General features: G+C 43.5%; 1 protein-coding gene across 7 annotated transcripts in view; it reads right to left on the reverse strand.

The window, feature by feature from the left end:
- The window catches only part of LOC111866279, a 658,988-nt gene that overhangs the window by 42,791 nt on the left and 603,624 nt on the right, over positions 1-12,573 (reverse strand). For all 7 annotated transcript variants that reach the window (XM_023855075.2, XM_023855074.2, XM_023855078.1 and 4 more), the window contains one exon: positions 10,102-10,192. In XM_023855075.2, coding sequence (XP_023710843.1) covers positions 10,102-10,192 — 91 coding nt within the window. The remainder of the gene's footprint in view (positions 1-10,101; positions 10,193-12,573) is intronic.

The following is a 12,573-nucleotide window of genomic DNA, read 5'->3' on the forward strand; positions in this document are numbered from 1 at the left end:
TTTTATAATACCGGACGATGGAAAAGTACAAAAACCCGGCAATTCCGACTGGTATATAGCAACGTCAGAACCCTTTAGAATCTACGTGTCTGGGGGAGGGGACGCTGTGCGCTGCTGCTAATGGAGTGCAGGCGTCAGAAAACAGAACTTTGAACAACAGAGCCAGATTTTTCCCAACCATAATTAAACTCGGGTTAAGTCCTTTCTGCACACCTTACGTGTTACTATATGCATTCCTTTTAAAATTACCATTTCACTGTTATCTAAATCAAGTATGCCACACGATAGAACATTACCCTTATGGACCCCGACCCCCATGAAAGAAATGGGATCATATCCCTTCAAAGGTATCTGCGCAGTATCTTGCCTCAATTTCTAATCTAGACCAAAGCAAAACGCAAGAGAAGATAACTATTATAGGGATGCTCATATTTTAATAGTCATTATGATTTGGCAACGTCGCTGGTTCTTTCCGGGGATTCCCCATTAGGAAGGAGAGAGAGAGGGGGGGGGTGTTTGCATCGATTATTACCACTTAGAGGAAGGGGTGCGGTAGAAGGGGTTCTAAATAGTGTGGGGGTGACTAGGGATTGTTGGGGTGCCCTTTAGCTCTGGTCATAAGCACTATTTCATGCAAGTAGATAGCCTGTGTCTCTGTCCAGCCTCCTAACCCTGGCCACATGATCCATCACGTACGACAGGAATCAGGCAATTGCCTATCACTCCCATGTGCTCCTAAGTCCTGATGCTTAACTCCATTTCGGTGGAAATTAAGGCATATGTTGAAATCGCGCAATGTCCAGGAAATTTACACGTTAGTTAAAAGGCAACGTAGTAATGGGTAGTTCTTGGAAGGAAGCCCCTTCTTAGCTCATCTGTTGATAATTTGAATAGCAGCACGGCCTACGTGCTAGTTGGCCGTGGCCGTTTTCAGGCACCTTCACAGAGCTGGTGAGCGCCTTTCATGGAGACATTGGTGACACTAGACCCTTCTACTTTATCACAATATATGGGTTTCATTGAGAAATTAATAGTCACCAAATATTCTTATGGGAACCTGGCGCTTCATGATATCAGATCCTACCATGAGCCAATTTAATTCAGTTCACAACCTCACATTAAACTCCGTTCTGATATTATCCTTCCATCAACAACAGTAAGATATGATTTGAGGTTTTCACGACGGTGACTATGAAGAAAGCCGTCTTCTGGGATGTGGAGCCGTGTTGAGCTTGTATTAACCGATGTTTCGGAGGAACGTATCGACTCCATCTTCAGAGTAGAAGAACAAAGAAGAAAAATCCGCGAGCGAGGAACGAGCGTGAGCAGGTGCTGACAGATGTCTCACTAGATATTCAGAGGAGAGAAATGTTTCAAACAAGAAATGCGAAGAAGAATGAAATTATGTCCCTTATATTTGTTCCATAAGTCTTGTGGGCTTCGAGATAATTAAAAAAGAGATGTTATGAGTACATATTCGAACTCTCATGTACATACAATCACGTTCAAGAAAAAAAAAAAGACGTTCTTATTCGCTTTAGACTGCGTTAAAATGGGATTTATTTTGTTCTTTCATGTACTGTGCTACTGCAATGCGACCCTGAAGCACATAGCAACTTATATACGCACATAGCTATCGGTGCACGATGTGCACACGTCGAAACTGTGCTTTGATACTGATTATATCTTTCCAACATAGTTTAGACTTCTGGCTAAACAGGAGAGACGGAGAAGTTGCCGATCCAGCAGGCGTACCGTCTCGCAGAGCCGATTGTTGTTACTCAAAGACCCACATAAATGACCTGCACCTTGACTTTTTTTTTACAGCATTTTGTGAATTATTTGACGATGGTGTCAGTAGCTAGGCCATATAGAGTCGAATGGTAAGACAAAGGATAAAGAATTGCCAAGGATTTGGAAGGAAACGTTCGTGGGCTAATAGAGGTAGTTTCAGAATTTGCTTGCAAGGACTAAGGAGAACTACTAAACCAGTCTGCACTTTGGCCAATGGAAACAAACTATAGGCGAGTGAAAGCAAGGCTCTAGGATTTCATGGAGCATTTCCTCCTCTTCTCCATATTCCCTGTGCACTTTACACACCACTGTATTCAGTATGGATTTGTATTCAGTGCGAGTTAGCCCTCGAATGCTACTGAAAATGTAATTTCCTATCTGTTATGGGCATTGAAAGTGAGAAACTGAAGTTATACTAAATCTTCTTGTTTTTGCGCGTCTTGTAAAATGTTTATAACGCAATAATATACGCACTGAGAGATAAAATTAACTTTTCATCTACTGGTCCATCCATTCATCCGTACATCTATCGCTTTAGAGACCTAAATTCTAGTGGAAGGATCTTTTGAAATTTAAAGGACACTACGTCTTTCGTTCCTTCCTCTTTGCTGTCTCTATTCCTCACTTTTATCACTCCCATCCTCATTACAACAGTAAACTGCGTTACATCTATATCATTCAGTTGCAACCTGGTCGAACTAGAGTCGCCACATTTGCATGTATGTGAAAATTCCTACTGTGTGAGAACTGGATCATGTATACAGCTTATACGTAGTACATACACAAATCATAACCACTTCACGCTATACGTTTCTTACAGGAACAGTGATGTAAGCTCGATTCATCTGTCTGAAGGTTCTCGTAAATATGGTAATGATCTTTCCGATTCTGTATAGGACGAGAAATAGCCTGATAATCTAAGCGACTATTAGCTTTGAGAAAGGACTCTGAGCCATGGATTTTGTTCATTAGTTATCACGTATATCCATTACAGTTCACAGAAGAAATTAAGAGATTAAGGATATTTTATGAATCAAGGTCTTAACAGTTGCCATCACATCTTATTAACTATTGTTAAATGTACAAAAACGCATTTAGAATGTCAAGGCACACCGGTTGAGAAACACTGCCTTAAAACAATGAACAATGTGCAACACAACCGGAGCATAAATCAAAGAAACAGCAAACAAATAAGAATATCTCAGTTGCCCATTATGGATACGTGTCCCCGTTTCTCTTATAGATGAATCACGCCCCCGGGGCACAGCCGATCACTTCATCTGCTTTCCGACTGAAGAAGAGTTCTGCTAGGAAGGGGCCGGTCTGCCACTCTGACGCCTCCCCCTAAGAGACTAAGCTCCGAACTCGCTGTCTGAGGTTCAGAGTAATTGGTAAACTAATTAGAGCTTCAATGTTCTCGTACGATGCCTCCAAGACACCGGCTACCACAGCCAGCTCCTTGGTTATACAAAGTGATATTCTCTGAGCCCTTAATACGGCGGGTTAGTCCTCATACTTCGGGGGAGGGAGGTAAATTATGGGCTGCCGAAAGGAATTACAAACGACCCCTGAGCAGATGTAAATCTCCTTGAGCCATCCCTACTCACACCCCCTTCTCAAACACTAACATCGCTTTATCCTTTCAGTTTTGGGGACAAGAGTCTGGAACGAGTGATGTATATAAATCTAGGGCAATAGCGGTAAGATTGAGAGGGGAAATAATTTTGGTTAAGGACCAACTGAACCGTCGGATAAACAAAAACTGTTTCGGTGACACAGTTAATTATAGACACCTTGCAATCGTCCGCTAGCATGCTCCTATTTCAGCAGAAATATATTGTAACTTGTATACCCATTGTTAGGCAACTGATCAGTAGACACATTCCCATAATACAAGCGTTCAACAATAGGACAGCCATTGCTATGCAATGGGCGTGTTTTCTATGGAGTCTGCCCCGAGGCCACGTAACAGCGAGTGACTCTGGCTCCAGGAGTATACCCGTGTGGAGGCGGGGTCCAATACCTCCACCGTGACCCTGCGAGTCGTAGGAGGCGACGAAAAGGGAAGTCTCAAATCTGAGACAGTAAAATATGGTCGCGAGTCTCAAGGGACTTGGACCCGAGAAATACTGCGCTGGCATGTGTCAGCAGCATATACAAAGACAGACCCGTCCTCTCATCAGAGAGGACGCCCCACAAAAACAAGACCGTAACTGTCAGTTGGGGCTCGACACCAAGACTTAATGACTGACTGACCGTCAGTTGCAATGTGACTTTGACTCCAGGAGTAGAAGGAAGCCAGCACTAGAGAGAGAGTCCAATCAGAACTGAGTTGAGTCCTAGGCAGTCCTGGAAGAAGGGTTCGGCTGAAAATTTATTGTGAGTTCTGGTAATTTATTGTGATTACGAGTGATTGTACAGGGAGTAATTAATAAATCCGATTGTTCGACAGTTGTTGCAAACAACTGAAGTGCATCTGATAGCAGATGGTTGAACAAAAAACGTTTCGTGAGAATTGAGTTTCTCAGTTCCCTGAATATGACCAATACTATCTTCTGGAAAGTGATGTCGCATAGCCTGGTAGTTTACCACCGTTTCGAAGGAAAGTACTGCCGCCATCTTCGGGGGTTGCTACTTCTTAATTGTTCGGCTTACTCTTCGATCCAGATGATAGTGGTTATATATTTCTCCGGAATGTCGGTACACTTATACATGACGTTACATGTCATAAGGCAGTATTCTTCAAATTGTTTTACGTTTCACGTCTGTACAAATACCAGTATACATTCCTCCTAAGTTAATATTATTCTTTAGAAGGAAGGACACGTTTCTTTTTCAGAGGAAAATGAAATTAATTTTATAAACAACAAGCCGTTTACTAGAGACGTGCAACGCTTTCAAATGTTGTTACTCTCAATCCCAGGAAGCAATTTTCGTCTACAAAAATGGGAATGTGTTGTGGAGAGTTGTAATACCAACTTAAATGGACGAATTCCCTTAAAGAGGAGATGTTCAACTCAGAGATAGCTCGAGTCGTTCGTTTGTTCAGGACGAAAGCAAACTAGAACTAAAGTGAAAATGCCGTGAGACCAGTCAAGACGCTCCATGCTACGAAGGACCCCGCGGGGTTATCAACGTGGTCCCAGAAGCAAGCCGTTGGATCCCCAAGTCAATAAGGTTCGAATCCTCACAACGTATTTCTCCTAAATATTATTCTCTCATATTCACTTGAGGGGATAATATTAAATGAAAATATGTGAAAGATTTCTAACTATATTGATCTGGCTGGAATAGATAAGTCCGCATAGTGATGGACTCAGGTTTGGATGGCCGGGGTTCGATTTCCGGCAGGGGCAAGATATTTTTCTCTGCTCCACGGCGTCCAGACCGTATTTAGAGCTCACCTAGCCATCTATCCAATGGGTACCGTGGGCTCTTTTCTTGGGGGTAAAGGGACAGGGAAGTGAAGCAGACAACTCATCTCCATTTAGGGCTGAGATCAAGAATGATGGAGCTATACCTCCACTCCCCCAAACGTCTTTATGGCGAGGTAATTAATTAATTAAGCACAGGGGCAACTTTACTTTCACCATACCCCTTTGTCTTCTGCTAATTTCTTTTACTTTTTCCAACTACAATTATGTATGCATTTCTGCTATCCAGACGTGCTTCATGCTCGGCCCAGCTATTTCTTCTTGATTTCGCATTATTAATATAAAAGAAGAAATTGTGAACCTAATATTTATGTAGTTCATCCAGCTGTGCTGCGTCAGAAGGGGCGACAGCTGACCTGACCTGGTGTCTAGTGCTTGCAGATGAGAGGAAGAAAAGGAACAAGTCGAAAGGGAAGGAAAGAAGAAAGAAATATGATAAAAAGAAAAAGAAATAACGAAAGATAGAAGAAGGGGAAACTGAAAAGGAAAACAGACGGAAGGTATACGTCGGTGAACAAGAGGGGAAAAGAAAAGAAAATGAGATAACAAAAGAAATCGGCGCAAAAGGAGGTGTAGGAGAACTAGAAGTAGCAGCCTGTTATTTTCTTTTTGTTCAGTACTGTCCCTGTAGATTAATCTGTTTGTTTACAGCTTGGCGTTGGTCAATCTGATAAAATCAACTACTGTATACTTATACTGGCGTTTTGAAGAAAGTTCTAAACATATTTGCATTTAAAACACCGCATACTGATGCGAGTGGCGTGTCTGCGCATCTCACGGCCAGCCGTACACAAGCCTATATAAACACGGCCATGTTCATCAGAGGGTTAACATATTACATCGCTGGATCTCGTCCTTCGTTATATGGAGGGCGCACTTGTTATAAATTAACAAGATGTGAGGCACACCCGGGGCATGATTTACAACTCCCTACAGCACCAACAGCCCCTTCCCTGGCAAATGCACCCCACCAGAGTACAGGGCCACATAAACTACAACAGGTACACATGCACTACACAGTGTGTTTTCTGGATTACGTAACCGTGACACGAACTGCGGACACTCCGACCCTTCCGCCAGGGTTTACGGTAGCATATAGGGGGAGGGGGGACTTATCTGCACATATCAATAAGAGACACCTCTTTTCACACGTTCTCCTTGAGTGGCGTTCAGCACGGTGGGTGTAGAATATTCGGAAGGTAAGCCGTTTCGAATCATAGACGATTACTGGAAATCCAGTAGAGTTTTCCCACGTCTCTCCAGGCGAATGCCGGTATAGTACGAGTATGTTGAAATGGGTCACGATGCGCCAGTTTAAAAGCACAGCATTCATTTTAATCTCGAATCTGGAGTTCAAATAATGAAATATATTGCAGGTTATCCCTACGTTTCGTGGCATCACAGTGTAGTACAAGTAGAGTGGTCAGCATTCCTGCTTCGTACCCGGGAAGTACTGGGTTTGAGTCTCAGTTCGGATACCGGATATTTGGTCTTAATTTATTTGGCTTTTCGTGACCAATGAGAAAAACTCAATTTATCAACAGATAACGTCTCTTTAACAATAAATGCTAGTTAACTATGGTGACACAGTGACAGAAATGAGAGGCCAAGTTTACCAGTGCTAGACACACCGACTTTGCTCAAGTTGGATCCGTTCAGTGCCAATTCTTTTTTGGATAATTTTTGTCGAGCTATTGTTTAGGACTTGTAGACCCAAATGCTATATGTGTCCCTGCAACCTCCATTTATGTTCTGTTACTTTGGGCCATTTAAGGAGATTTATTTTCGTATTTCAAACCTCAGGGGGTCAACCTAACCTTGCACCCATGGGGCCGATAACTCAGCTCACGTTTTCCTCTACCTCTTCAGAGGATAACGGAAATAATTTGTGCTTTTGTGTGTGTGCTGTACCACTTCCTTGCCAGATACATTTTACTGCAGATTTCGCGATGTACATCAGCGCTGCTAGAAATTACAAATGCGGGAATTTTTTAATCTAGAAACCTAAAGAGTGAGAGATAACTTAAACTTTAAGAAGGGTCATCCGGCTAGTGAAAAAAATTCCCTGCCTCATGTAATTCAAGGTTCATAAGAACCCGATACCGGTCCCCAACTTTAGCCAGATGAATCCGGCCGACCTTCCACATCTAGTTATTTTAAGATCCATTCGAATATTATCTTCCCGTGCAAGTCTGGTCTCGCTAGTGACATCTTCTCTGCAAGCCTTCCAAATAAAATGATGCATTATTCATATTCCCCACGCGTGCTATATTTCTGTCCATCTCTATCTCCTTGATCTGATTACCGTAATACTATCTTAAGAAGATTGCAAATTTTGAAACTCGTCATTATGTAATTCCTTCAAGCTTCCTGTTATTTTCTCCCTCATAGGTCCAAACACTCCCCTTAGCCTCCGCTTCTCAAGTACCATCGATCTAAGTTTTCCCTTAACGTGAGAGACCGAGTTTCACGCACATACAAAACAACGAGTAAATTATATGTAGTCATATGCACAGACCTGTATTTTAATCTTTATATCTTTCGACAAGGGGCAAAAACAAGAAGTTTCTTAACCGAATAACAGCAAGAATACGCCAGACTTAACCTGTCTTTATTCCTTCCTGAACGTAATTTTGAAATATAAAAATTATAGTTAAACTTGTTGAAGTGAGATTGATATATCGAATTTCGTACATAGATAATGTGAACTACTGCGTGAAACTAATATTCACTTCAAGTGCCTAGTCATTGTTGATATTGGGTGGTAAACTACCTTGAAAATGGAAGCAGTATGTTCCTCAAAATGGCTATTCTATAACTTTGCAATATATATGTCTGTCTGTCCGTCCGTCCATCCATTCATGGCTCTACAGCCCTTCCTTGGATCTTGGCCGCTTTTCAGATTCTTATCTTTTACACAGTCGGTATGACACCTTGGACGCGGGATCAGCCCATTGCAAGGCCGCTACCTACACAGGATAAAGGCACACAGCATACATGCCTCGAGTGGGATTCGAACCCACGATCCCAGTGTTTGAGCGGGCGAAGACTGTTCATGCCTTAGACCGCGCGGCCACTTTGATCGGCTTTGCAATATACTCGTACATATATAAGAGAAATTCAATAGAAATGCACCTCAGGACAATTACAGGTAAGTGTCCTTAGTGACTGGTGATCTTAAGAAAAAAAAGGCAGTAACCGTTACTTTGGCATCAGGTCTGAGGCGGGAAAGAACGCCGTATTCATATACGGAGTTCTAAGAAAAATTGCTGAGAACCGGTTTTATCTATGGAGAATTTATACCTGAAACTAATCTTCTTTACCCTGATCCCAGCCAAGTGCCAAATAAGAGGCGATCATTCAGCTTGAGAACGGTGCAGTGAAAATACTTGGGCTGCACGCCTCAAGGGAAGTGGAGTATGAGCAAGGAGCAGATATGGGCAAAATGCAGCCCGCGGCTGTCATTTCTGTTTTCATACTAAATCCAGGATTTGATGTACCCTCGTATCGGGGTCCATGTCTCCCCGCCTCGAAACAGTCACGTGCTGGCCAGGCGCGTTGCCAGTTGCAGTTGCAGCAAAGTATCTCCGAGCTTCTTTGACGGTTACAGGTACAAAAGTAGGCGGGCGAATAAGACCTTGAGACCCACGACTAGAGATTTTTTCAACGGAACCCTTGCGGCAATAGTCCTTATGCAAGATCCTCTCTCACGAGAAGATGGGTTAGTCTCTTACGAACATGCTTGGCCTATGGTCTAGTGTGCGTACCGCGCATGCAGCACCTTATTCAAAATTCTTCCTTGTGCGCTATATACAAGTTCTCTGTCAATCCAGGCTTTGCAAAGCCTATCTTACGTATGCTATACTACACATGCAGCTTAGTCACTTGAACGGTCATAAGCTTGACTCCCGCCAAGTTCAAGCCTCTTGTATCTTCTACGTCTGACTTCGTCTTGTCCTATTCCGTGAATATGTTAATTCTCATGGTCTTGTGTGACTTCTGCTTGTTGCTGCCTGCACAATTTTGTCATATAATCGTATACATCAGGAAGGTTGAAAGCCGTGAGCAAATCGCTGATCTGTGTGCACCTTGGAAAATTTCCAATGGTGTGGAGAACCTTGTTTTGTAGGCACTGCAATTTTAATAGGTAGGTGTCTTCCCCTAATTCCCAGGCGGGACTAGTGTAAGTCATTACTGATATGGTCAGTGACTCATGGAGAATTTAATGTTACAGCCTTGCGACGGGCTGATCCCCCGTCAAAGGAGTCCTACCGACTGTGTATAAGACTAAGAAACTGAAAAGCGGTCAGGGCCCAACAAAGGGCTGTAGAGCCATATGTAGATATGTGATCATGTTATCGGTAGCTGAGACTATGTAGCTTCGAATGGTACGCCAATTAATGAATAATTAATTGGAAAGAACGTGGAAGAAACGACCATGATCTAATTTGAAGTACTAGGCTGGAATTTGTCTGGAGAGTATGAGAAAAACTAACAAAAACCGGTCTCCAGGCCAAGATCAGAACCCCGAACCTCCAAAATACGAGTGCTATCCGCTCGAACCCAACGTTCTATCCGACGGAAGAGTTATGGTGACAGGTCGGACTTTCCCCATCTCTGTGAAGGGAACACACAGTAATGCTTTCCATGCCTTCTTGTTACTGCGCACTGGGCACCAGCTCGTAGCGTACGTGATCATCCCAAGTTGGCTTAGTAACGAACGGAGTGATTCGGGAATATAAAGAATATGAATTCCAGTTGAGAAGATATCTCCCATTTTGTTCCCGCCTTGGGGGCGAAATTAGAAGAGCCAGAGTGACCACTTTTGGGGGCAGGGAGGAGAGAGTCCTCCACACGTTAAGTGCTGACTCACCTCGTAAGCGACGGTGAGGTTGGTTTTCTCTTGTTTCAATTGCTCACTGTGAGCCTTGTACTGCAGCATGGCTCGCACCGTCTCTTCCATTCTGAAACAGAAGAGGTTCATGAGGTTACTAATGAAGTTTCGACGGCGAATCTGGAACGACAAAATGAGAGAAACGGACATTTCTCTTCCACAAATTCATTAAAGCGGTTTCAATTCACATGCGTCTACTTAATAGTTCTTCCACAGCACAGTGTGTAAAAAAGTAAAGTTGTCTCTGTGCTTAATTAATGAAGCATCACGCCAAGAAGACGTAAGGGGAGTGGAGGTATAACTCCACAATTCTTCATCTCGGCAATAGATGGAGATGAGTGGTCAACTTAACCCCCCTTCCGCCTCACTCCCGAGGAGAAACAGAACCCGGTAAAAGTTGTCCCTGTGCTTAACTAATTAAGCATTACGCCATAAAGGCGTATGGGGGAGTGGATGCATAGATTCATATTTTCTTGACCTCGCACTAGTTGGAGGTGAGTGGTCAGTTTCACGCCCCGGCCGCTTTAAGCCCATGAAAGAATTCCCCCCATACCCATTGTATAGGAGGTTGGGTGGACCCTAGAGCCAGTTTGGACGATATGGTGAAGTGAAAATTCTTTACCCTACTGGAATTCGATCTCTTGACCTATCGGTCTTCCAGCCCGTAGCCAGTCGCTATTAACGACTACTCTGTCCCGGCTCCTTACAGCCCCCGGTACCCATCGGATAGGCGGTTGAGTGGGCCCGGTCGTCTAGCCCACGGCTATACCGATTGAGCTATCCTGGCTCACCAGCACAGTGTGGAGACTTTCATTACATTAAGTAGCAATGCTACAATTTCTGTATCTGTGGCTCTACAGCCCTTTGTTGGACTTTGTCCGCTTCTCCAGTTTCTTAATCTTATACACAGTCGGTAGGAGTCCTTGGAAGGGGGATCAGCCCGTCGCAAGGCCGCTACCTACACACAGAACAACATAAAGACAGAATAAAGGCATATAAACATTCACGCCTCTAGTGACATTCGAACCCACGATTCCAGTGTTCGAGCGGGCGAAGACTGTTCGTGCCTTAGACCAACCGGCCGCTGTGATTGGCCCGCTAGCGCTACTAAAGTTGCTCCTGGTAACAGCAACTCAACCGTTCCCTTCGAAATGCTGCACCAGCTGGATGGAGGGACCAGTTGTTTCCACAGGATAAAGTGCCGGCCAGTAAGTGCAGTGCCGAGCACTGAGCGCGCGGTCTTTGTGTCAATACGCCTAGTCCTTCTTACTGTAGGACACGTGTTGACAGTGAAGGATGGTGGCTACAGCCATCTGAATTGCTTGTACAACCAATAAGGCTGTTGTCGGACAATAGGCAATTGATTACGGGCCCTAAGTGAATCGCGCCCTTGTGAGGGTCGTGGGTGTGGGAAAGCAGACAGCAGAAGCAATAATGGAGACGTCGATCAAACGTTTAGAAGTCGTTTCCTTTCCAACAGGATCTCTGAGGTCGAAGTAATGTACGCGTTCATTAGAAGCAATGTTGTATTCTTCCAACCGCGCATAATAAAAAAAAAAAAATGCCAAACATTCAGAAGATAATAGGGAACAGCTCCTTCTATATACCTTTAAGGATCCATAATGTGTATATATTAACCGTCTTTTAGTGCATACAATTTCACTTGTCACTTCACACTACATGCTTCAGCATCAGGTGTATTAATCACGTTAAACCATTGCACTGCCTGCCATCAAGTGTCCATTTATAAAATTATATAAAATGTGTTCGTCGTTGTTCAATACTAAAATTTATATATTAAAACTTGTTAATATCTATCATCTTACATGTCGCATATCAAACTCGTGTGTAACGCCATCCATTCGCTATGGGAGTCGTTCTTCTTATGTTTTGATTGTGTATATACTGTGTCTTATGGTGTGTCTTTCTTATGTGGCTGCGTGCGTTGAGATAAGAAAACAACAAATTTCATCCACTGTTACTTAAATAATTTGGACTTCTCATATCAGAAACAGATCGCATCTCCTTAGTATGCTCATTTATGTTAGGTAGTAGCCCATCGCAGTGGCCGCGTGGTCTAAGGGCTCGCGAGTCCGACTCGATTCGGCTCGGGTTCCAATGAGCCAAACTCGTCCGTGTGTGGGCCGCCTAAGGCATGAACAGTCTACGCTCGCTAGAACGCTGGGGTCGTGAGTTCGAATCCCACTCAAGACATGGATGTCTGTGTGTATTTATTCTGTTCGTGTTGTTCTATGTGTAGGTAGCGGCTTTTGGTTTTGGACGAGCTGATCCCCCGTCCAAGGAGTTTTACCGACTGTGTATACAATTAAGAAACTGAAAAAAAAAATGGCTAACGTCCAACAGAGGACTGTAGAGCCACATATAGATAGATGGATGGATGGACAGACAGACAGACAGACAGACAGACAGATAGATAGATAGATAGATAGA

The sequence above is a fragment of the Cryptotermes secundus genome, unplaced genomic scaffold (assembly GCF_002891405.2).
Source record: "Cryptotermes secundus unplaced genomic scaffold, Csec_1.0 scaffold1025, whole genome shotgun sequence".
In the NCBI taxonomy this organism is placed as follows: Eukaryota; Metazoa; Arthropoda; class Insecta; order Blattodea; family Kalotermitidae; genus Cryptotermes; species Cryptotermes secundus.